This window comes from Lupinus angustifolius, chromosome LG04, assembly GCF_001865875.1.
Source record: "Lupinus angustifolius cultivar Tanjil chromosome LG04, LupAngTanjil_v1.0, whole genome shotgun sequence".
Taxonomy (NCBI): domain Eukaryota; kingdom Viridiplantae; phylum Streptophyta; class Magnoliopsida; order Fabales; family Fabaceae; genus Lupinus; species Lupinus angustifolius.
The window spans coordinates 16834118-16861942 of record NC_032012.1 but is presented as its reverse complement, the minus strand read 5'-3'; the positions used below and the strand labels follow the sequence as shown (position 1 = coordinate 16861942).

Genomic DNA, 27825 nt, shown 5'->3' with positions numbered 1-27825 from the left:
TTTTGAATAAGATCAATTCCTGATCTTTCCCCTATATTGAATTAACACTCCTTGTGCTGCTTTTAATACAATTTGCTTATAAAAAAACTATCTCAACCTAACCTGGGACTCCAAAAAGTCTTTTTGAGTTTTTTCACAAGATTCATGATTTGTTGTATCAGCAAAAATGAAATTATTCCTTTTCTAATTTTCTAAGCGGAATGTTATTCTAAGTTGATCTTAGCGTATAGATACATAAAATGCTTCTTGCATATTTATATGTTGTTCACATGTTTTACATTTTACTAGGTGAGAAAAGCAGATATAGCTAGTTAGCTACATAGAAAATGAGGTTAAACCAGTTAGGTTAGAAGAGTGTTTTGGTAAGGTTTCTTTTAAACAAACTTGTACTATATCATTTATGTACACAATTCTGACACCACAATCAAGAATCACAATCCTAGAATAAAAAGTGATTTCTTGAAGTAAAGATCCTACAATCTCAAATGTAACCAATGTAAAAAGAAGTAAAGACTTATTCTCTCAAATTTTTTATTTGTACCAATTTGGTCTCCGAAAAATTGGAAAATCTAAAATGATCATCAAAGATCTGAAGTATTTTTTTATTAACACTTTTTATGACTAATTTATGGGACATTTTAGTTCTCATCAAAGATTCGTAATGTTTAAAGCCTAATTTGTATTTTTACCTTTTTAGTGTCCAAATTGGTATACACAGAAATATTCACTCACCGAATGTGACGCTAAATTGAAATCTTAACATATTATACAATAAAAATGGAAGAACATTGAGAAAAAATATTAAGTATTAAGTATCACTCCAATGCTTTGGAATTGATCATAAATGACATACTCAAACAAGAGCAAATGCCAAATACAACTGATAGTGGAAATAAACACTCAAAGAACCACACAATTTGAATATCAACTTGATCCCTCAAGATGCATAAATGGTCAATAGAACTAAGCAATGCCTTCAAGTACAAGTCCATGTTACTTACCTTTCCTTTTGAATGGTCCTAACATGGAAATAAAACATTAGCTACTAATAAGAACTTGCTATCATTTCTTCTTCAATCCTGCAAAGGAAAAGATACAAACTTATAGCACAAGCAATGAAGCAAATACACTAAAGAATATGCAGAAAAAAGAAATTATTGGCCTGCTTTGTTAGATATTTTCTGTTTAATTAGAAAAATTAGTTCAAACTACAAAAGAAGTTAACAGCTGCTATTATAATTGAGCTGTCAAAACTGCCAAGGAATTCCAATTCAACCATGCCATGAATAGAAATGCAAGCTGGACTTAAATATAAGAGTGATGTTAATGATGTAAATGTTTCTAGTAATGAGTTGTGTAGAGTAGAAGCTAGCAATAGTAAAGTGAAGTAAGTTTGTTGGTTATTTGTGTTAGTTATTTTCAGTTAGTTAGTTGCTTGGGGGTTGCTACTTTTAGTATATAAACAGCTTTGTATTGTGATGTCAATTCAATGAGAATTATTCAGTGTATTCCTCCAAATTCTCTCTCTATATCCCTAACTTTCTTCTTCATCTCTTTCTCTCAATCTCGCTGCATTTCTTCGTGATTCTCATTCCCCAAACAGAGAAACAATAGCTTACTGATATTCTTCCTTCACTCACACCCTTATTCTTCAATTCTTCTCTACCATGGATGCTACCATTTTAAGATGGTATTAGAGCTTCTTTTAAATCATAAATCCTCTCAATGATCCTGCATCTCCTTTCTACATGCATCCCAACGAGAATCCAGGGGCTATGTTACTTTCACCTCCTCTAATTGGGACAAATTATCATTCCTGGAGTCGAGCTATGGCAATGACATTGAAGTCCAAGAACAAACTTGAATTCTCCCTTTGCTATATGGGACAGGTGTAACACTTTAGTGCTTTCTTGGATCAATCACTCTCTTGATCCAACAATATAGCAGAGAGTATTTTATGGCTTGAGACTGCCTTGGAGGTGTGGATGAATCATCGAGAACCTTACTATAAGGGAGATGTCTTCAGAATTTGTGATCTGCAAGAAGAGATTTATGGACACAAGCAAGGGAATATCTCAGTGTAAGTTCCTATTACACTCTATTAAAAGGATTATGACAAGAGCTGGATAATTTCAGATCTATCCCCTCTTGTAAATGTGAAATGCAATGCACTTGCACTCTTGTCCCTATTATAAAGTCTTACAGAGAAAGTGATTATGTGATAAGGTTTCTTAAAGGGTTAAATGAACGGTAAGTGCAGTGAGATCCCAAATAATGTTGATGGATTCACTACCTAACATCAATAAGGTTTTATCCTTATTGATGCAGCAAGAAAGACAGATGAATATGATCATGGATGAGCCCAAGATTCTTAATAACACTGTCCAAGATTCTTCTCCAGTAGGAGGTTATAGACGAGGAAGTGTTAGATATTTCCTGATGATTGGTGAAATATCAATCTTAGGATCACCGTAATTAGAAATTATGAATTTCTAACAGGAAGGTCTTCATCAATTGGAAGTGGTAGAGGACAATTTGGTAAGGGATACAATGTCAAGATGTGCACCTATTGTAATAAATCTGGTCACACGGTAATTGTTTGTTACAAGAAGCATGGTTTTCCTCCTCAATATAGGAAAACAAATGCTGCAAATAATGTGACCACTGATCACGGTGAATTTGAGGATGAAGAACTTGTGGATGAATCAGTCAAGAAGGGGGTTAGAGAAGGAAATCACTCAAGGTTCTTCACTCATGATCAACACCAAGCTATATTAGCCATGTTGAAACAGTCTAATTCACAAGGATCCAATACTCAGGGTATGCATAGTATCAACCAGTTAACTTCCAAAGATCATGAGGACTCCAAAGGTATAATTCTTTCTATGTCTTATGTCTCTAAATTGCTATCCAAATCAAAAGATTGGATTCTTGATACTAGTGCTACTGACCATGTATGCCATTCTCTATCTGTTTTTCAGTCCTTTAAGAGAATTCCTTCAATTCTTGTCAAACTACCTGATGGCAGTGAAGTTAATGCCACTGTCTCAGGAACTGTCATATTTTCTACACACTTCTTCTTGACCAATGTCCTCTACATACCTAGTTTCAGTTTTAATCTCATTTCAGTGTTTAAACTAACCTCTAATCTGGGCTGTCAGTTACTCTTTTCTAACCTGAAATGCTTAATTCGAGAAGAGTTTACTCTGAAGATGATTGGAGCAGCTGAAATCAGGGGAGGATTGTATGCTTTGTGTGGCAACTTGTCTCTGCAAACTCTTAATTGCTCCAATCATGTCATCACACATGGAAGGATCTTTGGCACAAAAGGCTTGGCCATCCTTCTTACCAGAAGCTTTTCATTTTAAGCAAAAATTTCCCTTTCATAAAGTGTAATCCCAATCTAATCCTTATAATGTTTGTCACTTTGCTGCACAAAGGAAACTACCTTATCAATTGAGCATTATTGAGTCTGTACATTGTTTTGATATAGTGCATATTGATGTTTGGGGTCCAACTTCTATTCCTTCTATTTTTGGCTACAAATATTTTTTAACCATAGTTGATGATAAATCTAGACACACTTGGGTATTCTTAATGAAGCTTAAATCAGAAGGTTCAATTCTTGTTAAGGAATTTGTGAATCTTGACAAAACACAATTTGGAGATTTTATAAATGTATTAGAACAAACAATGGTCCAGAATTCATGTTGTCTGAGTTTTATGCTTCTCATGGGATCATCCATCAAACAAGCTATGTTGAAACCCCCAAACAAAATGGAGTGGTTGAGACTTGAGAGAAAACACCAGCATATCTTAGGTGTCACTAGATCCTTATTGTTTGAATCCTGTTTGCCCAAATATCTGATAAACAGGCAACCTTCATTATATCTTAATAAACAATCTCCATACCAAGTGTTGTTTAATCATGAACCCAATCTTGTCATACTAAAAGTTTTTTTATCGCCTTTGTTTTGCCTCTACTTTGTTAAGACATAGAAAGAAACTTGATTCTAGAGCAAAAAGATGTGTCTTTCTTGGTTTCAAATCTGGGACAAAAGGGTATTTGGTGTTTGACATGAATTCAAGGGAAACATTCCTATCTAGAAATGTGGTGTTTTATGAGAATGTTTATCCTTTTTCTGAAACAAAAGAATCTGAGGACACAAGGATTTCTATACCTACTTCTGACTATAGCCATGATGATCAATTTTTGGATTACCCCTAACTTGATAATGAACAGCAGCAGCCTGTTGAGTCTCAAGCCAATGAACCACAAATTATTGAGTCTATGTCCAATAGTAATGCTGAAGACAGTGCTCTTAAGAGATCCAATAGAATCAGACAAACTCCTATTCATCTGCAGGATTATTATTGTCTGTTAAATTCCTCTAAATCCAAGTATCCCTAGTCTAGTTATCTTGGTTATTACACGTTTTATCACAAGCACAAACAATTCATTCTAGGTGTGTCTAGCAATGTTGAGCCAGTCTTATAAAGATGCTATGCAGAAGGAATTGGCAGCTTTGCATAAGAACAATACTTGGGTATTGACTCTTTTACCCCCTAATAAAAGGGCTATAGGATGTAAATGGGTATTCAAGGTTAAGCATCATGCAGATGGATCTATAGAGAGACTTAAGGCCACGTTGGTAGCAAAAGGGTATACCCAGGCAGCAGGAATTGATTACCTAGAGACTTTTAGCCAGTTGTGAAGATGACTGCCATTAGAGTAATATTGGACTTGACATCTATTCATCATTGGGTATACCCAGGCAGCAGGAATTGATTACCTAGAGACTTTTAGTCAGTTGTGAAGATGACTGCCATTAGAGTAATATTGGACTTGAGATCTATTCATCATTGGCATCTACATCAGCTTGATGTTAATACAGCCTTCCTACATGGAGATTTGATTTAGGAGGTGTACATGAAACCTCCACCTAGATTTGAAATAGTAGATCCATCTCTTATTTGCAAGTTGGAAAAGTCCCTCCATGGACTTAAACAGGCCAGCAGGCAATGGAATACAAAATTGACAGTTGTGCTGATAAACTTTGGGTATACTTAATCAAATATTTACTAAGACTAATTTGTTAAAGTTCACAACAATCTTGTTTATGTGGATGATTTGGTGTTGGCTTGGAATGATTTAGAAGAGATTGAATCCATCAAATGTCTTCTCCACAAGAAGTTTAGTATCAAGGATTTGGGTGTGTTGAAAATTTTCTTGGGCATGGAAGTGACTCGTTCCAATTCAGGGATATCTTTGTGTCAGAGAAAGTATGCCTTGGATTTACTTAAGGATACAGGACTCTTGGGTTTAAAACCTTGTTCTACTCCTATGGAAAATTTGGCTAGGATTCATTGCAAATCAGGCTCTCCTCTGCTCGAGCCAAACTCTTATTGGCAACTGATGGGAAGACTTGTGGATCTTACATACACAAGGCCTGATGTAGCTTATGTTGTTGGGCATTTAAGCCAGTTTCTGGCTGAACCAACCACTGCTCAATTTCAAGTTGGGCTTAGGATTCTGAAGTATGTTAAAAATGCTCCTGGTAATGGCTTGTTCTTCTCTGCTACATCAGAAATCTGCATAAAAAGGTATATTGATTCAGACTTGGGGTCTTGTCTTGACACTAGAAGATCAATCATTGATTTTTGCTTCTTTATGGGTGATTCTCTCATTTCCTAGAAGAGTAAAACACAGAAGACAGTGTCCAAGTCTTCTGCAGAGGCTGAGTATAGGGCATTATCCTTGGCTGGGTGTGAGGCACAATGGTTGACATATCTCTTGAAGGATTTGTATATAGTTCATAATAAGTGTTGTATTGTGATAATCAATCAGCACTTCATATTGTAGCAAATCCCATTTTTCATGAACGTACTAAGCATATAGAGATTGATTGCCACTCTATAAGAGAAAGGGTGATTGAAGGAATTGTTCATCTTTTGCCTATTGCTTCTCAGTCTCAAGTGGCAGATGTTCTTACCAAGCCTTTAGCACCTGGATTATTCAAATCAAGTATTCAAACTACAAAAGAAGTTAACAGCTGCTATTATAATTGAGCTGTCAAAACTGCCAAGGAATTCCAATTCAACCATGCCATGAATAGAAATGCAAGCTGGACTTAAAGATGAGAGTGATGTTAATGATGTAAACATTTCTAGTAATGAGTTGTGTAGAGTAGAAGCTAGCAATAGTAAAGTGAAGTAAGTTTGTTGGTTATTTGTGTTAGTTATTTTCAGTTAGTTAGTTGCTTTTGGGTTGCTACTTTTAGTACATAAACAGCTTTGTATTGTGATGTCAATTCAATGAGAATTATTCAGTGTATTCCTCCAAATTCTCTCTCTAAATCCCTAACTTTCTTCTTCATCTCTTTCTCTCAATCTCACTCCATTTCTTTGTGATTCTCATTCCCCAAACAGAGAAACAATGGCTTACTGGTATTCTTCCTTCACTGACACCTTTATTTTTCAATTCTTCTCTGCCACGGATGCTACCATTTTAAGAGTTTTAGAAAGTAGACTCATTTTTTAAAGAAAAAAAAATCATCTTTTAATAATAGATTGCATACAAGAAATTATTCACTAAATTTTATTCCCAGCTTTATGCCAGACAAGAATTGTAGTTTTGAATTAAAGGCTGAATTTTGTAGCAGCTAAAAATATTTACAGGTTATGGAACTTCATGTGGTGTATTATATGTTTTGCCATGATGATTAAGTTTCAGATAGAATAAGATATAGCCACAAGAATTTAAAAAATTTGTAGTCTCAGGGCACAAATGCAAGATAATAGTGAGTTGAAATGTAAAATGTTGATGATTGCCACAATTCATATTATCATGAATTCAGGATTGGGGCCTAACAACCTAAACATGCTTACAAGCTGAAGCATCAATATTTGGCCTATTAAATGTAGTTCTGAAAATGAAAATTTTCAGTATCAACAATCAAAACATAAACATAAACATAAATATGCATGCACAAAAACAAATAAGAAAGATTGTTCTATGTTATCCACTTTTGAAGGATTGGATTACACATATAACATATAAGCATGTAAAGACCATATACAAGCATACTAATATATAAATATAAGACATTATGATGCATAAAAGAACATAAACGAATTAGAGTAAATAAGAAACATAAAGAAAAGAAGTTAACAAACCTCATCGTCATCATCACCACCATCTTCAGTCTTCTTGAGACGGGTAGTACCACCTTCTTTGCTGATGGGCAATTTCATTGCCCCAAAGGGAGTGTCAACATCAATATGTCCTTTCATGGCATAAGCTGTTCCCCTTCCTCTAATCATGTCCCAAAGTGCAGAGCCGAAATCCTTAGGCCTGAAGGTAATTGGAATATCAATGGAACTGATCCCACTTTTCTCAAGTTTTGCAGATTTTGCAAGTTTTGCACCTCCAATTCTAACATCGCCAAGCCAGACCTCATAATCGAGTGCATTGAGGTCCAGGTCAAAATCATTCTTGTTGTCCAATTTCAAATGAAGAAGAGCAACAGTCTCTTCAAAAGAGAACCTCTCGAACTGAATTTTCTCAAGATCAATATCAGGCTTGTAAGGTATGGGGATTTCTCCGGTTTTCTCTAAAGGTATAGTGATCCTTCCAAAGACAGGAACATCAACAATGAGATCAACCTTCACTCTGTAAGGAATGATGCTCCCGGGTTTAATATCAGCATATGTGTTCTTTACGTCATCATAAATCAAAGTAACAGGAATTTTGACTGTCTCTTCTCCATGTGCATGGATTGTACCTGAATCCGGTATCAATCCTGAGACAAGTTTCCTCCCATCACTCTCAACCAAGTAGTTTATGTCAATTAGAGGGATTGGCACAGGATTGGGGTTCTTTATGAGAATTTCAACAACAAGGTCAGCCTTCTCAAGATTGATTGACGGAATGTGTATCGTTGTAACATCTGCAGTTGGCTTCCCAAACCCAACTGCTTCCTCGATCTTCTCGCCAATGTCTTGAATGAAACCCTTCACAGTACCAAGAAATCCACCCTTCCCATCTTCCTCGTGCTTTACGTCCTTAGCACCCCTTTCAACAACTTCTGGTTTATCAGATGTCGACATATCTAAATGGAAAATGGAAAAACAAATTAGCCTAGGCAAGAGAAAGCTCGAATCACAACAAATCAATGGCAACCAAAGTTACAAGTTAAGCTTGTACATAAATAATTTGTGAAGTCATGTTTTTTATTTTAAGATGTGGATCACATCAGGCTACAATATAAACCAAAACTGCAATTTAAAACCCTGTTGCAAATTGCAACAATCGGGATCACTAGCACTTAATAGTATACAAAAAAAAATATGGCCTAGTGCACGAGGCTCCACTTAGTAGTGTTTGTTGGCAGTCTTATCCTTGCAAGTGGAGAGGTTGTTTCGAAGATTTGAACCCGTGATGACATGATCACTAAGCAACAACCCTATAGTTGCCGTGAACTTGATAGTATACAGATACATATTATTACAACAAAAATTAAATCTTCAGATCACCATCACCGATCTCCAAAAAATAAAAAAAATACCCAAATCAGGAATAACACTTCACATTTCTAGGCATGTCCTTTCTCTTTTCTCCATGATTTCCCCCCAGTTCAGGGACAGATCCAGAAATATATACTATAATAAATTGCATAAAATACCTTAAAGGATGGACATAATGAGAATATGAAAATCTAATCAACGATCACAATGTAAGAGAAAAGAAAATAATAGAAAAAGGTCAAAACAAAAATAAGCATGGTGGAAATGGTGTATAAAGAGAATAGAGAAAAATAAAATAGTGAAATAATTGGAAAAATGAGAGAAAATAAAGTACCTGAGATTAATGAGGAATTGAAACTGAGAAAGAGAAATAAAGAGAGGAGGAGAGAGGTGTTTAATGGAAGTTGAAATTCCTTATTATGGCAGTTGGGGATCTTTCTTATGGATTTTTTTTTCCATACACAATACTCGAATCTAAGACCTCTTGTTTAAGAGGAATCAATCATTTACGACTTGAACCAACGGGCGTTGGTAGATCTTTCTTATCAATGTCATGACGTTATAATATTTTTATCATAAAAATACTGTGTTTATTTATAAAATGGTCATTGGTTTTTCTTTTATCTCTTCCAATAAATATTATATTTTCCAACTGATTTCTTAATTTTTTTAATCATTTATATTTAGTAGGGCCTTATCTCTAATATCAATAGAGAGTAACACTTAATTCTTTGCTTATCATTGATTTTTTTATCTAAATGAAACTAACTTAAATTTGATTTAGGATTCTACTACTCTCATCCACATATCTAAAAATCAACTACTAATTACTCCTCTATTATACACTATAAAACAGTATTGTGACAACCAAACTGCACTGAATATTCCAATCAGTTTGACCGCTGACTGGACTTGAAAACAGTTTTAGTTTACTGTCTTAACTGACTGAGGGTTGAACCGCTTTGAACTAGAGAAATTCTGGTCCGACTGTGTTAAAACGGATTAACCAGGGAAGTAAACCTGACATTTCACTCAAAAATTAAAAAAATTGAACACTACTTTACTATTTTGTTTTACTCTAATCCAAAAAGAGGTGAGGAAACCTTATTTTAATGTAATTATATATTTATAGATAAAATTATTAATTAAGTATGAAATCAACCAATCAAACCAATAATTTAACCATTTAAGTCAGTTAAACTTAATATGAGACATCTTCCGGTTTATTTTCCAGATGGAGTTTTATAACAATGCTACAAAGTAGCAATTATGTGGTTCTTGGTAAAAATTATAGTAGTCTTTCCATGAATGATAAATGATATATAGAGAAACATGTAAAAATATTAATTTTTTTATAAAAAATATATAATTAATGGTTTGAAAGTGTATAAAATAATTGGTCATGGAGCACGCAATAATTGAGAGACGCGTTAAGCACTTGCGTGTATGAATGATATAGTTAGAGGTGAGTGACGATCAAATATCCTACGTTTTATGGCTTATTATCAGTCCAATGAAAAATTATCATATATTTTAAAAGAAAATTAAAAAATATAAAATAACAATTTTATGCTATTTGGTAGAATATGATTGACTTGAGATACGAGGACATGAAGTTTTCGGAGAGGATCGTGGTTAATTAGAGGTCCACAATAGCAAACAAAATTTCTATTTTTATTTGGGTCTCATACATTGTTTTATAATTTATTTCAATTACTCGTAAAATAAGAACAATATATATATATTTTCTTACAATAGCAAACACCATTCTTATTCTTATTTAAATCTCATAACATCTATATTTTTCTCACAACATTTATCTCTCTCATCACTTTCCATTAGTTAAGAACAACAGAAAATTGTTCTTTTTTAAGAACAAAAAAACAGAAAATAAAAAATAACACAGTGAAAAACAGAATAAAAATATTCTTATTTCCTTAAAAATAATCTTAAGAACAACTACTATAGTTGCTCTTATATCGCAACTCAAATGATTTGAGTCCACCGTCATTACAAAATGCTCAATTCATTTCATTTTTAAGAATAAAACTGTGTCTGTTCAGATTAATTTTGCTTTATAAAAAGTTGTTCGGTTGTTCCAGGTCTAAATAAAAGTGATTAAATTTAGATCCAAATGAGACAATTTCTTTGATGCTTCCAAATGCAAAATGCACATCCTTCTCATCCTTGAGGAGGTAATATAGTTGTTGTCGAATAGCTCCTCCCTCAAGAGTTTCAAACTTTCAATATGATAATTAAATGAACTCGAATATGTAAACTTTAATATGGAAGATTAAGAATTAGAACCAATAAAGTTGATACTATGATAAAAGCAATTGTTGGATGATGCATTTTGATGTATTAAAAAGTGAACCTGAATCTGTTATTAAAAAAGTGATACTAAATTATACGCCTAACCTATGATTTTAGATGTAGAAATTCAGAGTGATTTCTGTCATGGGCACTTTTGGCAGCGTGAAAATATAATAATTTCGTACAGCACCTCAGAATTGAAGGTTTGTATAAAATTTAGATGGTCCTAATTGTTCTGACTCAAGTTCCACACGAACATAAAAATTGAACTAACCCAATGCAGTTGAACCAATTCTCATGCAATGCTGATATCAAAACTGGGGAAACAATTGTACAAGTTCTAAATTTTTTTCAACCTTATATGCATACAATACAATCAATTAATCAATTAAGAATTTACCAACAAAATTGAGGAAACAATTGTACAAGCTCATTTCACAAATTGTACAAGAGAATGCTCAAGTAAAGTGGACATGTATAGGTTTAGTGTGATATGTAAATTATATTATTATGGTTATGCTTACTGTTTTGGTTTAATTGGAAAAATTGAATGGTGTTGTTACCATTTTAAATGTGTTTGTGTTTACAAATTCTTTTAATGTTCGGTATTTGTTTAATTATTTCATTATGGGGTGATTAGGTCTATTGTGATTGCATTAGTGATAACCACTGACAAATCTAGGATCTGGGGGCAGAATGTGTAACATATGTTAAAAATTAAAATAATATATATCATCAATTATAAAAAGATAAAAATATTAATGTCAAAAATAAAAAAACTAAATATTTTTAATCAAAAAAATTACATATTTCATATTTAAGTCACTGTTGTTGAAATTATTGAATAATCAATTTATTATCACTGTTGTTGAACACTTCTCGCTAAATATAAGTCACTAGATAATCATTCATCCATACATCTCCTATTCGATTACTCAACCTATTTTTCACAAGAAAATAAACTAACAGATAATAATGTGTCTTCCACTTTCAATTAATTTATCTTAAAAATTATTGATTCCTTTCAAATAAACAAATTCAAATTGATATGCAAGTCAATGAGCAGGTCAGAAGTTGATTCAAACATCACTAAATCAGTTGAACAAGAAACACATAAATAAAACTTTACATATTCAATCAATTTTGTCATATCAAAAAATTAAGAAGAAATCAGGTAGACTAAAGCAAAACATACAAAGAAGCAATTGAATATTTGTTTCGGAGAAACAATTATAAAGTTCCTTAAGATGCATATCCATAATATTATAAAATAATTCAACACAATAATGATTATTTTTTTTTCTTGAAACATGTCATTTACAAAAAAAATTATTTTGAAGGGTTGTTACTATTTATGTTTTCTGTTATTTTCAAGAACACGTTAATCGATTAAGATTAAGTATAATCGATTAAATGCAGTTTAAAACAAAATAGCGTTTTAACCCAAATTTTTCATATTGCTTCACAATAACAATAATGGAGAAAACTTTTCATAGGGTTAGAACACGTTTACGAAATAAAGGGTTTACACATATTGCTCAAGAAATCTAAGGCTCTAACTTTCATATCTTAGAGAAATTTCAAAGCGTCAGATATCGTAATAAACTACGGTCATTCAACAGCGCAATTTTGAACGACGTTGTTGAAAACGGGGCGAAAGGATATTGACAATGCATACTAAAGCATGCGTTGTCAATGTGTGTAACTTCAACAGCGTATTCTGGATACAGGGCTGTTGAACATCAGTAACGTTAGTGTTGACTTGAATGAGTTATGTTTAACAACGTATTTGATAGAAAACGTTGTTAATGTTAATCAATGCCACAATGCATAAATAAGAAAGCGCTATTGAATATGACATAGTAACAACACTTTCTTAATTATGTGTTGTTGATTTTATACGACATTTAGTGTCAGAGATATTAATGGTTGAGTAGTTATGCGTCTCTTCATTTGTTGAAATAGTAATGGTTGAGTGGTTATGGGTCTCTTTGTCTGTTGAAATATTAATGGTTGAGTAGTTATGTGTCTCTTCGTTTGTTGAAATGTTAATGATTGCTCATCTATAAATATTGTGGTCCACTTCATGATATATTTCATCAGTAAGAGTATGTGTTTCTATAGGAGTATGTTCAAAATGTTAAAAGTGCTAAAGTTGTGTTTCTGTTTCAGAATCATGTCAAGGAGGTCTTAAACATCTTTTGATTTGGAAAAGGACCCAGATTTCAGAAGGAAACTGACTGTTATATGTGTTAGATGAAGATTTAATTTGTAAACTATTTAGTTTATTGATCTCTTTCAATTCATCCAGGTCATTGATTTCCCTCATTGAAATCTTTTTTATTTTCAAAAAGGGCCCAAATTTCAGAAGGAATGTGGCTGTTATACAAGATTTGTGTGAGATAAAGAATTAATTTGTAAATTATTTAGTTCATTGATTTCTCTCATTCAATCAGTTCATTAATTTCCTTTATTGAAATTTTGTCAAGGGGGTCTTTAACATCTTTTGATTTTCCAAAAGAGCCTAGATTTCAGAAGGAAAGTGGTTGTTGTACAATATTTGCGTGAGAAGAAGAATTAAATTGTAAATTATTTAGTTCATTGATTTTCTTCATTCAGTTCTTTATAATCTACCAAATCATTTAGTTCATTATAATGTATTTTGTCTATTTGAATGAAAAATGAACAATTATTTTAGATGTTAATTTTTTTGTTATTTATTTGAATTATTATTTTATTTAATATTTTTGCAGTTCCATATTAATAAACACAATAAATATATTAGCAAAACTTAATAAACACAAAAAAAAAATTATAAATTATTTAGTTCATCGATTTTCTTCATTCAGTTCTTTATAATCTACCAAATCATTTAGTTCATTATAATGTATTTTGTCTCTTTGAATGAAAAATGAACAATTATTTTGGATGTTAATTTTAATTTTTTTTGTTATTTATTTGAATTATTATTTTATTTAATATTTTTGCAGTTCCATATTAATAAACACAATAAATAAATTAGCAAAACTTAATAAACACAAAAAATAAATTAAAAAAACTTAACATTTAATATTTTTGCAGTTTCATCTATATCTATACTATATATAAAGGCAAAACATGATGTAACTTCCACTATGGTGTAATTTCTATTTCCTATTTTACCCTTCACATTATTTAATTTTTACAAAAAGACCATATAATCATAAATAAACATCACCAACATATTAATTAACTATATCTTTCACATTAAATTGAAATTATCATAAATACATAAAAATTATAACAAATACGTTCTAATTCTAAAAATAAAATATATAAAAATTGAATACGTAGTACCATATAATATTGACCGGCAGACACGAAGTGCCTGTACACACTAGTATTGATAAATACAATAATATAGTAATATAATTAATGCCAACTTCATGTTAATTATTAACGTACATTCATGTTGCATATACTGTGATTCGTAATATAAAATGTTAATTTAACAACACATAATTATGAATACACTGTTAATTTGGAAAATGAGTTATGTTTAACAGCACATAATTAATATAGCACTGTCAATATATTCTATTCAATAATGCATAGTTGAAATATTCCTGTCAATTAGATTCTAGTCAATGACGCATAGTTGAGATAACGCTGTCAATTATATTATATTCAACAACACATCATTCAGGAAGCGTTGTTGATGTGTTCTGAAAATGAATAGTAAACAGCTGGATACATAACAACAACGCAACCCTTAAGAAGCGTTGTTGAAGATATCAATATAACAATGTTATCATTAATATGCGTTGTTGAATATGTAAACACAACAACGCTATCTTTAATATGTGCTGTTAAATTGTTACTACAATTTAAATATCTAAAAATGAATCAGTTCCCTCTACGCTCTCAAACTTAATCGGAAAAAAATCCTCATACTCTCAGCAAACCCTCATACTATTAGATACCTCAAAAAACTTCATCAATGGCTTCCCAAAGTGGCGATCATGGTTCTCACAGTGGTGACGAAGCTACATCGACTCCACAAGAAAAGCAAATTGTTGTTTGAAAACGAACTCCACGTGGAATGACTTCCATGAAGAATGTCATTCGGTCAAGAAGTAAGGATGTGAAGATATATGTTAAATGGAACTCTAAAGGCCAACCATTAAACTCGAAGGGTGGAAACTCATTGGTTAGCTACATTAGGGTTGTGGTTTGGCAAAATATGAAGCTAACATTCAACAAATGGGGTGATGTAGGAAATGATGTGAAGGAGCATATTTGGAATGAAATAACATTAAGTTTAATTTTCAGTTTTTGTGTTTTTGTGTTTTCATGCATTGTACGTATATGTGTTATGTTTTCATGCAATGTACGTATATGCATGTGTTTGCATGCAATATAGTTAATGTATATGGGTTTTCAGAGCACTTTTGATGTTGGTGAGGAGCATAAGGATTATATCCTTAAATCAGCTGGCAGGGCTCTCCGGCAATTCCGAACTGATGCCAAAAATTTACTTAGAGATGCTGATGGCAATGTCAACCTAAAACCTCCAACTAAATATGTAAATATTGTTGATGAAGAGGATTGGAAGACTTTTGTCACCCCACGCACACAAGACGAGTCTTTCTTGGTAAAATCATATTCTTTATATTGACTTTTGTATATATGCTTTTATATATATATATACATATATATGATTATTGATATTAATGCTGTTTGTTTTTTCAGAAAATAAGTAATGAAAACCGCAAGAGGCCATCCAAGCCTTTATATCCATACCGAGCTTCTCGAGCGGGGTATAGATGAATTGATGAAAAAATTGTAAGTATTGTTAATTTATAAATACATTATTCGTTATGTTTTGTATGCATATATATCTAATTACATTATTATTGGTTATGTTTTGTTAGTTGGAGAACAAAAATGATACACCTATGACTCCACATGGAGTAGAACTCAATGTTCTATGGGTGGATGCACGTAAGAACAAGGATGGTGTCATCGACAATAAGCAAGTTCAAGAAGCGGCAAGACGTGTTGTAAGTGCTCATTTTGTGTATAATCGATTAAACAATGTATAATTTTGTGTTCTCTCGTTATTTATTGAGTGACGGTAATCATATACCGTATCACCTTCTCAGCCTCCCTCTAAGTGAGTGACAGAGACTTGTGGGACCCAACAGTCTATAATATTTACTAAGCAACCTTAGCTTCATAAGATAAGTGTAAATGTGGTCTTTAATAAGATTTAGATATAAATATCTAATATAAGCAAGTTAAACATTAAATGATGTCAATATAATTTTATTAAATATCTATTTTATTAAATGTGGGAATGTTTTTAGTCAAGTCAATGAAAAATAGTTTAATGTTTATGAACTGATTGTTAGTGTATAAGAGTTTTTACATTGTTAATACTTCTAATAAAATTAATACAAATGAATAGTAGTTAATGCACTAATACTCTAATTTTTTACATGATTATTAATAGATATTAAACTCTTTCACACATTTCTTTAATATCCAATGTGATTATAAGATGGCAACTAAGATGGAGAAATGGTCAATTTTCCTGCGAATATCAGAATGTAAGAGCAGCGAAAATTGTTGCAGAAATTAACCACGTTAAACTCGAAATGTAAACACAAGAATAGGGTAGAATAAGAGCATACAGAGAATTTTTATACTGGTTCCTCTTCTTGTTTACCGAAGGTTGCATCCAATACTCTTGCCGTATAAGAGATTTTCCCACTAGATACTTTGAGTTGCAATTACAATTTCTCTGAAATGCTCGTACCTTACATACTCACAAATATCTCAACCTTGGAAATCAATATTTCCAAGTCAATTCTTCCCCTTACCAACACACCCTTGTGTTGTCAAGTTTACAATGAGATGAAGAATAATAATATGGTTGAATTGCCTTTACAAGATATAACAATGATATAACTTGAAATTATTTGACTCTCAATATAATTAGTAAACAAATTCTTTTGAACAGAGTTTAAGAAACTTTAAGGACTTGCACATTAACTTTCTTTAGGATTATAGTTCTTTTCAAAAATACTTTTAACTTTCTTTGATTATTGTTACGAACTATACTTTAAGTTATAAGGATAGAAGTACCTAAGAAGACTTAGTATATGATTAATCATTGAAGCTTGATCATCTTGTCTTCATAGTCTTCTACCCTTTTCTTCTTTTGTGATCTTGGTGTCTTCATCAAAATCACACCAAGGTCAGGAGCAAGATCTTCTTCACAATCTCCCCTTATGATGATGATAAACCAATATCCTTTGAAAGTTGTTTTTTCTGATGTAGCATACTTCACAAGTAATTACTTTGAATATTTTCAGTATGCTCCCTTTATCTTGTAGAATTTCATTTGTTTTAATATATGTGTCTGAAAAGATATAACAGAAAAATACATAATCCAACTTTTCTCCCCATTTTGACTTCTTCGAAAAGAAGGAAAAGCGAAATTTCCAGCTCAATATATACATATAAGGTAACAACAAATAAGTATAAATTTGTTAAAATCCAAGGTTAGAATCTGATTTGATCATCCTTAACAATTGCGAATGCTATATAAGATGGATAAGATGTTGAAAACACAAAACATAACATTAATCATAAAATTCAGCATAATAACCACATGTTGAAAACCACAAACACATAACCATGTTCAAATGTTAACAACATAAAATGAAATTCAAATCCAACAAGTTTTAACAAAAAAACATAAAAACATCGATACTGATATAACAACTAATCCTAGACCACTACTCTAAGAATCTGGTGCAGGCTGCTCAACTTTCAAATTCATGTAATCCAAACGATTAGAAAGTCTATGAAGCTCTTCTTGGACTTGTCAATTTGAAGCATTAAGAGCATCCATCCTGGTAGAGATGTAGCCCCGAAGAGAAGAGAATTTTCCCATGATCATCTAGTTGGAACAAAATTAACTTGATGAGGATGAATTAGTTCAAGTAGGCAGATTAGAAGAAGGATTTTCAGAAGGAATGTCTCGAGTCTCTCCATGATGCTCAAAAATCATGTTAGAGGTGTCTCGAAAGAAACCCATTTTGTGGATAACATCCACATCAAATCGATTCCCCGAGCATCGAGTGGGAATTTGGACTCTCCAACAAAAGATACACCAAAATGCTCTAAAATGGCAGTGAGGTTGATGGCATAAGGCAATGGTCGGAAATCATCTCTAAAAGTCCAAATTTGCCTCATTATTGTCTTAGTCCACTTAATAGGAACATTATGCTTAATAGCATACAATAGTTGTAACTCCATATCACTAAGTTGCGAATGGTTTGAAAATTTTGGAATTACATCATAACTCAGAAAATAATGAATCAAACAACCTTCTAAGTTTAATTTTCCGAAGATAGGATATTGCGGTTTTTGACTGAGTCACCAACAACCTTTGGCTTACGCAATTCTAATTCCCTTTTGGAAAATCTAAACATAGATTGGTAGAATTCCTATTTGTCATACCCCTCTAAGTCACTTCGGAATCCTGACTCTACTATCATCCCTGTAAAGGGTATGTTACTATAAATAGAACTCAAGGTTTTTTAGTCTATGATAATGTCTTTGACTTTGATATATGAAAATATCATATTCTTCTTAAAACAAAGATTGTAGTAAAATACTCTAACCAGATCAGGATAATAACCACAGTGCATTCCACAGAAATCAAAAAGTTTTGGTTTTCTATGCCCTACCCTATTTAAGCAACAAAAACTTTTTGATTTATGTGGAATGCACTGTTGTTACTATCCTGAACTGATTAGAGTATTTTATAAACATGCTTAAGACATATATGCTTCATCAAGAATGCATAATTCACGTCTAATCTTACTGAAAGAATCTTTAACCAAAGGTTTAGTGAAGATATGAACTAATTGATTATGAGTATCAACAATTTCTAAGAGTACATCTTTATTTTGTACATGATCCCTAAAATAGTTATGTCTTATATCAATATGTTTGGTTTGGAAATGCATAATCGGATTCTTTGTGAGATTTATAGCACTAGTATTATCACATCTCAAGGGAATGCATCCTAGGTCCAATCCATAGTCTCGCAATTGTTACTTAAGCCAAAACACTTGGGCACAATAACTTCCCGTTGCTATATATTCTATCTCTACAGTACTTAGAGCAACATATGCTTGCTTCCTACAAGACTATAAGACTAGAGCATTTCCAAGGATATGACATGTACCACTTGTACTTTTCTTCTTAGTTTTGCATCTAGCAAAATCTGAATCCGAGTATTTCACCAAGTCATATAGACTTCCTTTAGGATACCACAATTCTACATCCATAGTGCCTTTAAGATATTTCATTATCCTTTTTACGACAGTTAGATGTGACTCTTTGGGTTTTGATTGATACTGAGCATATAGACATACAATAAACATGATATCAGGTCTACTTGTGGTAAGATAAAGAAGAGAACCAATCATACCTTGATACTTAGTGATGTCAATACACTTTCCAGTCTCATCAACATCAATGTATGTTCTGGAACCCATATGAGTGGAAATTGGTTTCCAGTCATCCATTTCAAATTGTGATAATAAATCCCTATAATATTTAGATTGACTAACAAATATACCATCATTGAGTTTTTTTATTTGAAGTCCAAGAAAGTAATTAAACTTTCCCATCATAAACATCTCAAACTCCCCTTGCATAATTTTACTAAACTCACTACACAAAAGATCATTAGTAGAACCGAAAATTATATCATCAACATAGATTTGAACAAGTAAAGTGTGTTGATCAATTTTCTTAATAAAAGGTGTAGTGTCGACCTTTCCTTTGGTAAATCTTTTTTCAATTAAAAATCTTCTTAGACGATCATACCGGGCACATGGAGCTTTCTTTTAGCCATATAGAGTTTTCTTAAGTTTATAGACATAAGAGAGATGTTTGTAATCTTCGAAACCCGGAGGTTTTTCGACATACGCATCTTCTTATATATAACCATTTAGAAAAGCACTCTTTTTGTCCATTTGATATAACTGAAAGTCTAATGAACATGCATATGCTAGCAATAATCTAATACCTTCAAGTCTAGCAACCGGAACGAAGGTTTCATCAAAGTCTATACTTTCTTCATGGTTATATCCTTGGACTACTAGTCTTGCTTTATTTCTTATGATAATACCATTTTCATCTCATTTATTTCTAAAGACCTAACGAGTGCCTATAACTTGTCTATCATTAGTTCTAGGAGAAAGTTCCCAAATTTGGTTTCTCTTAAACTGATTTAACTTTTCTTGCATTGCAAAAATCAAATGCTCATCCTCAATTGCATCATCAATTTTGGATGGTTCTATGTGAGAAACAAAAGTCATGTTAAGACAAACATGATTTAACTTCAGATGAGTTGAAATTCCTTTACTTATATCACCAATGATATTATCTATAGGGTGATCACGATGGTTCTCCATTCTTTAGGTAAATTAGAATAAATATGCTCATCTTGTGAATGTATAGTATCATTTATCTTCAGGTGCTCTATGTTGGTTGTTATTTCATAAATGGGTGAGTTAGGCAAATCATCATCATCATCAATATTAGACTTATCTTCCAAAGAGGAATTAGTCTCATCAAAAGTTACATGAATGGATTCTTCCAAGGCTAATATTCTCTTATTAAAAATTCTAAAAGCTTTGCTTGTAAGAGAGTAACCAAGAAAAATTTATTCATATGCTTTTGCATCAAATTTGTCTAGGTTATCCTTACCATTGTTAAGTACAAAAAATTTACAATCGAACACATTCAAGTGAGAGATATTTGGTTTTCTACCTTTGAAGAGTTCATATGGGGTTTCCTTTAGAATTGATCTTATGAGAACTCAGTTTGATATCTAGCAAGCAGTACTGACAACATCAACCCAAAAATACTTTGGAAGATTCGTCTAATTCAATATAGTATGTTCTAGTTCTTCCAAAAACCTATTTTTCTCTCTACAACACAATTTTGTTGTGGTGTTCTAGGAGCTGAGAAATTGTGAGTGATACCAAGATTATAAAAAAATTATTCAAAAGAAGCATTTTGAAATCCCCCCATGGTCACTTCTAATAGCAACAATTTTCAAGGATTTTTCATTTTGTACTCTTTTAGCATATTTTTTAAAAGTATTAAACGCCTCATTCTTGTGTACCAAGAATAGAGTCCAAATATATCTTGAGAAATCATCAACTATCACAAGAACATAGTAGTTACCACCAAAACTTTTGGGCCAATAGGGGCCAAATAAGTCCATATGTAATAACTGCAATGGTCTATTAGAAGAAACTATATGCTTTGGCTTGAAAGAAGTTTTTGTTTGCTTACCTTTTTGACAAGCACTATATAGTTTATATTTAACAAACTTCATGTTAGGTATGTAACGCCCTGAAAATCACTTCATAAATAATGTAATTAATCTCTTGGAAAAAATGGGTAAAATTTTTCTTCTTTTATGTAATATATAAATCACATGTTATTTTCCTTAAATCCATCCATTTTTCAAGATGTCACATTCTTATAAACTGCAGAAAGTAAATGACTTATATATAACGGTAATTAAAAATGGTACAACATTTTACTACATACTTTTCATTATAAAAGACTTGACCCTACAACATACACAACATGGTGTTGCTTGGTCCCGTACAACGTGTTCACAAAATACAAGGCGGAATCTAGTCATCATCTAAACTGAAACTATACAAAATAGGCTAAGTTATTCAGCACTACAAAAGTATCCTACACATATACCCTAACCCCAAAAGCAAAACAGAAAAGGAAATGGCTCCTAACGGCTAGCTCTAGTGCTAATGGGGTCACTAGAACCCTCACTCGGGTCCTCCTCCATCTCGGAGTCCAAAGAGAGATCTACCACTTCGATAGAGTCATCTATGTAGACCAATTCAACACAATCGTCCTCCTTATCTTCCATCTCCTCCATAGTGTCAAAGGCCAAACCTCGCGACCTAATCCATGTTCCAGCATTCGTCTGTGGTTCTAGCATGGTTCACCGAGCGGCTCTCCTTGATGGTGGGGAACAGATCACATCGTTCCAACTCCTTCGCTTTGTTGACAGCCCTGCAGCAGCTGGTCCATAAGGAGTCACAGACTAGGCGGATGATACGGTAGGTACCAGCCTCCAGTCTGGCAGAGTGAAAGAAGTCTCTATGTCCACATGATGAGATGGGAAGAGCATTGTGGTGTCGTCACACACCATCTCCAACTCCAAGGCACAAGGACCTGTGTAAGTGTAGTGATTCCCGTCAATCTTCCATGCCCCCTCCTAAGACATCGAGAATCAGTAGCTTTGAATCCTCACCGATTGGTCCATCTGGATGAGAACGCGTACCGAAAATAAGTAGAAAGAAAGAGAGTAAGACATTTAATGAATATTTTTCATCAACGGCGTGGAATTATACAGAATATCACATTCAAACATAACACACATAATATACATACTATGTTATCACATACATAAATGCAAATGATGAATGATGTTTATAACTCAAACTATATGGATTAATATCCACGAGTTCTATTTGTGAATGCTATGTTTAGTTCATCCATCCTTACACCAATATCCTCCCAATAAACTATTCGGAAATAACCGAGAGTATAGGTCCCATAACAAGCCGATTTGAACGCACCAACTTATTCCTTGCAAAGATATATGGTCGATATGTTCCAGTGGAACTGTCCATTTCAGGACAGTGTCGTATCAAACACTTTCTAGGCATATCGATCCTGATTACGAAGAGGGGTTGTCAGAGATCATCTAGTTTGTGATATGAGAATTGTCTGATCCAACAAAATACCTCATCCAGGAATACAGGGGACTCATCTGACCTACACTCCCCCTCAAGGCTTTGCTGATGCATCACTGCCATCACCGACCCTCCCAATATCTCGGGGCTCGTTCGTCTCCCATAATTTCCCTCTCCACTACTTCATTATTCGCAATGAGTATGCACACTACCTGAGGTTAGTAGATTAAAATTTTTAATAATTCTTTTATTAGGATCGACCCATCCTGAGACATCTCCCATCGGGAATTCTTCTAGTGGGACCCGATGTTAACATCAATAAAGGAAAACCTCATATCCACTACGAACCATCGCTTAATCACCCTGGACGGCCCAATAGCCAAGCCTCTTATTATCAGACGATCTCGCTATGTGGGAAAAACATAACCTTTCGGACCTCGCCCTTAACAATGAAATTGTTAGCACTAATTATTTTGGTTATGATGAATTTCTTGTACAAACTCTCAAGAATGTAATATGATTGTTCTTTCTTATGAAGTTTACATCTTTGCGGTACATTATCCCCAATGAAGGAGTTTTATAGGTTTTATTGAAGAAGAATGGGTTTGAGAAACTAGAACTTGAAGAAAAATGAAACCGTGGTAGAAAAGTTATGATTGGACTCTCTCCCAAGTGAGAGTTGACGCTCAAATGATAAAACTTATCCCATCTTCCTTTGACCTCTCGCCCAGGCAAGAGTTGTTACTCATGTGACACAGGCAAGCAAAAATTACTAGAGACCTCTCGCCCAAGCGAGAGTTGGCGCTCAAGTGAGGGCTCTGATAATCGATTATATCTAAACGTTAATCAATTATTACAGTTACAAGATAAAATTAATGGGACATCTCGCCCAAGCGAGAGCATGATGCTCAAGCGATGAAAACAAGTCAAAATTTACTGGGACCTCTTCGCCCAAGCTAAAGTTGTCGCTCAAGCGACAAATAGAGATAGCAAAACGGGCATTGCTCGCGGGCGCACACGCATAGCCTGTATTTTTTTGCGGGCATGGCATAATTTTTTTTTCCATTTTCCCATTTCGTCGGGCCCGTTTTGCCCACCAAGTTCGTGGACATTTCTGTTGGGCATGCGGGCGGCCCGCACATAAACATAATTTAAGGAAAAAGTAAGAAAATTTTAAATAAGTTATGTACTAATGTGGTTTTTAATCCCTAAAAAAATTGTAATCTAATGTGATTTGTTAAACTTCACATAAAATATAAAAAAATTTGTTAATTTTCTATCTTCAACTACTTGATTTAATTTTATTTATTATATGAATTTTTTAATTTTTTAACAATACCCGTGGTCGCCTGCATTCCTGTTAGCTCGTTTTCAAATGGGCAGGGCATTGTATTTTGTCTGTTAAACCAATATGGGCATGCCCGCGCTCGCTTAAATTTTTGTGGGCATTTGCGGACGCGGGCTAAGTGGGTTGGGCGACCCGTTTTTCCATATCTAGCGACAAAGGCATGCCCAACTTTCTTGAGACTTCTCACCTAAGCGAAAGTTGGCGCTCAAGCGAGGGCTCTAATAATCGATTATACCTAAACATTAATCGATTATCACAATTATAATTATTCGAGTAATGTTCATCCATGGATAACCACAAAATTACTCCACCATAGACATAACTTAAACGATATGGCTTAAGAAATCACACATACTTAATCAAAACCAACAGACAATTAATTAAGTACAGGATTTCTTAATATCCAAAACAACTCCAAACTTTTGAGGTAGTTTAGGAGGTTCGGATGTCATATTTTGACACACTATGTTCCGATGCATTCTCCCTCACCTTAGGTTGTCGAGTGAGTGATTCCATTTAAGTGTGAACGAGTAGGTTGTTCAACTTCGGAAGCTTCAGAAGTAAACACAAAAACAAATTAGTGGGTTTGCGAGTTAGATTTTTGTATGATAACCCTAAGGTAAAGACATCTTTTAACCTATCTTGGATTCAATCACTTCCATCCATCCGATCCAAGATTACATATTCTTGAACCATCCTTTATCATCGAAAGTCTTGTTTAAGAAAATAATCATTTTTAAAAAAAAAGACTTTAACAAAGCTTGTACCTTTAACTTTAACACCAATTAATACATTCATGAAATTTTTTTAAGGCATATTCACCGCCTTAAGGTAAGTTTCTTAATCAAAGTCAACACTTTAAGTCAATATCTCTTATGTTACACTTACTACTTTAAAGTAAGCTAACTCAAGTGGATTCAATAAAACTCTATGGTCATCTCAACACATTTCATTCTATAGTAACCACAAGGGTCAATAGTGATGATCACATAACCAAGATTAACATATCAAAAGTTAACATTTTAAATCAAGAATTCTTAAGTTAAACTTACCACTTTAAAGTAAGCTTATCTTAACAACGTACACACTATAACTAATCTACCATCCAAGACTTTATAACACTTTAAGTTTATAATGTCAAAACCTTTATAAGTCATCTTTTATCCCAAATCATAACTTGAACTTGGAAATCAAAAGATATCATTTACTAATCAAACCTTAAACACATAATACTTTAAAACAATACTTTTTCAACAAAAACCCATTCTTTTCCTTAATATGGTTCACAACTTCACTAATGTGCCTAAGGGGTGTCATCCAACAATATTTAATTCCAGGTAATCACATGGTTCTTTAGTGTTGATAACACACCCATTAAGCACACTAACAATACTACTTTACACTTAAACTCATAAACATTTTGGATTTCAAAAATAGAAAATAAACTTTTCCTAGACACATATAGGCCATGACTTTTACACCAAATGGCAAGGAAAAGTTTTGGTTTTTCAACTTATCATTAAACATATTAAAGGTTCATTTGATTTACAAATCATCACCTTTAAACACATTCAAACACCAACATTAAATTTTCTAGCATTTAAATAGAAAAATAAACTATTCTAAACTTGTCCAAGGCTATGGTTTTTCAAGCCAGAAGCAAGTGGAAAAATCCAAATTTTACATGGTTTAAAAACTCTTTAAATGTTCGTTTGATATACAAACCATCACCTTTAAACACATTCAGAAACCAACATTATATTTTCTAGCATTAAATAGAAAAGTAAATTATTCTACACTTGTTCAAGGCTATGGTTTTTCAAGCCAAAAACAAGTGGAAAAATCCAAGCCTTACATAGTTTAATAACAACAAAATACTTGGATAAAAAACATTAAAAATAAAACAGCCACATGGACAAACTTGGTATCTATTTAGGGTGAATTTGGGCCAGAAAGAGGCCCGAAGACTTTCAGTCTCAGAAAATTATGAAATTTTACCATAAATTAGGAAATAACAATACAATACTAAAACTCAACTTATGTTTAGCCTAAATCAATATCTATTAATTTATAAAATTAATCGCTTGTCAATTAAATAATTAATAAAACACGCGCAGAAAATCACGGTGTTACCAAGAATAAAGTCCAAATATATTTTGAGAAACCATCTACTATCACAAGATCATAATAGTTACCACCAAAACTTTTGGGCCAAGAGGAGCCAAATAAGTCCATATGTAATAACTGCAATGGTCTATCAGAAGAAAACTATATGCTTTGGCTTGAAAGATGTTTTTGTTTGCTTACCCTTTTGTCAAGCACTATATAGTCTGTCTTTAATAAACTTAATGTTAGGTAAGCCCACAGCCAAATCTTTTTTAATTAGTTTATTCAAATATTCCATATGAATATGAGCAATGTTTATATGCCCTAGTCATGCATCGTGATCATTTATAGCTACACACTTAATGGGAATGGAAGAATCATTTAATGCAATCGTGTAATTATTATTAATTCTCTGACCAATAAGTTTAGAGTTATTTGATATCTTTCTTTTAATGATACACTTGTCGGGGTAGAAAGCCACATGGACCCTTTATCACAAAGTTGTCTTATACTCAGAAGGTTGTGCTCGAGTCCCCAAACATATAGAACTCCTTCAATTGTAGTAGAAGGTGACTTCCCGACTCTACCAACTCCAAGAATTCTTCCTTTGTTGTTGTCATCATATGTGACATAGTCTTTGTCCCTTGGAGTAAGGACATAGAACTTCCATTTATCGCCCGTTATGAGTTTTGAGCAGCCGCTATCCAAATACCATAAAACATTGCAGGCAGCTCCCAAATATTCCTACAAAACAAGTCACATAATATCTGGTATCCAAGACTTTTTGGGTCCTAGGGGGTTATGACCTTACTCAACCCATTTAAAATTTCCTAAGGGTACACCATGTTTTCTAATCATACAAGTGTTTGGTGTATCCCATAATGATTACAATAAGTACAAATAGTTTGGTACTTATGTATCATTTCTTATATTTTTAAAATATGATGTGTATGAATACTTTTTTTTTGAAAATTAATTTTTGTTGACACTTCCTTTTTCTTAATAGAATAAGGTTTGAAAAACCGAGACCTTTACGGTCGGTGGAGTGTCTTGACATTTTCAGCATGTTATCCAAATTTATACTACTCTTGTTTAAACTTTTGAGTTCAAGACTGAAAGTAGAAATTTTTCTTCCAAGAGTGGTACATATTTGCCAAGAAGAAGAGAGGAATGTGTCGATCTCATTCTTTTTTTTCAAATAGAGTTTGGTCAGTTTGACATATTCATTATGTAATTCATTAAAAGCATTTTGTATTTCAGAAAATGATGGCTTGTCTAAAGGTTCAGTTTCACTAACCTTCTCATCATCAAAATGATGAGATGTCATTAGGGAAAGATGAGTTTGCTATTCATTTTCTGGTTCTGAAGTTGAACTTGTGTCATTATCTTCCTAAGCAATGTATGTCTATCTTCCAGTTCTCTTTTCTGGTTTGGCTTTAGGAAAACTCTTCTTTAATGTAGGACAATTCATCTTCATTTGACCAAGTTTTACACATTCAAAACAATTAAAGTTTTGATTTGAAGTGGAAGCTTCATTGAACTTCCTTGCTTGTCCAGCCTTAATTCCTTTATTTCATTTTAGAAACTTGTTGAACTTCTTGACTAACATGCTCATATCTTCCATGTTCTCATTTTTTGATTCATCTACCAAGGATTCATACAATTCTAATTTTTATTTAAGAGAAATATTCTTTCTCTACTTCTCTTGTTCTTCATACTGTT

The 27825-nt window shown here is 32.9% G+C and overlaps 1 protein-coding gene across 2 annotated transcripts; it reads right to left on the bottom strand.

The window, feature by feature from the left end:
- LOC109346036 lies at nt 739-8942 on the bottom strand. 2 transcript variants are annotated; one of them, XM_019585390.1, is made up of 4 exons: nt 8861-8942; nt 7177-8111; nt 1056-1079; nt 739-928 (listed from the first exon to the last, which is right to left on the bottom strand). In XM_019585390.1, the coding sequence occupies exons 2-3, from the start codon at nt 8107-8109 to the stop codon at nt 1074-1076; spliced, it is 939 nt and encodes a 312-aa protein (XP_019440935.1). In that variant the 5' UTR covers nt 8110-8111; nt 8861-8942; the 3' UTR covers nt 739-928; nt 1056-1073. The 2 variants fall into 2 exon arrangements, with proteins under 2 accessions (XP_019440935.1, XP_019440934.1); XM_019585389.1 differs by having other exon boundaries at nt 739-1079.

Bases quoted from the DNA above. Each gene is read 5' to 3' on its own strand.
- LOC109346036 (XM_019585389.1), bottom strand. From the start codon at position 8,109: ATGTCGACATCTGATAAACCAGAAGTTGTTGAAAGGGGTGCTAAGGAC.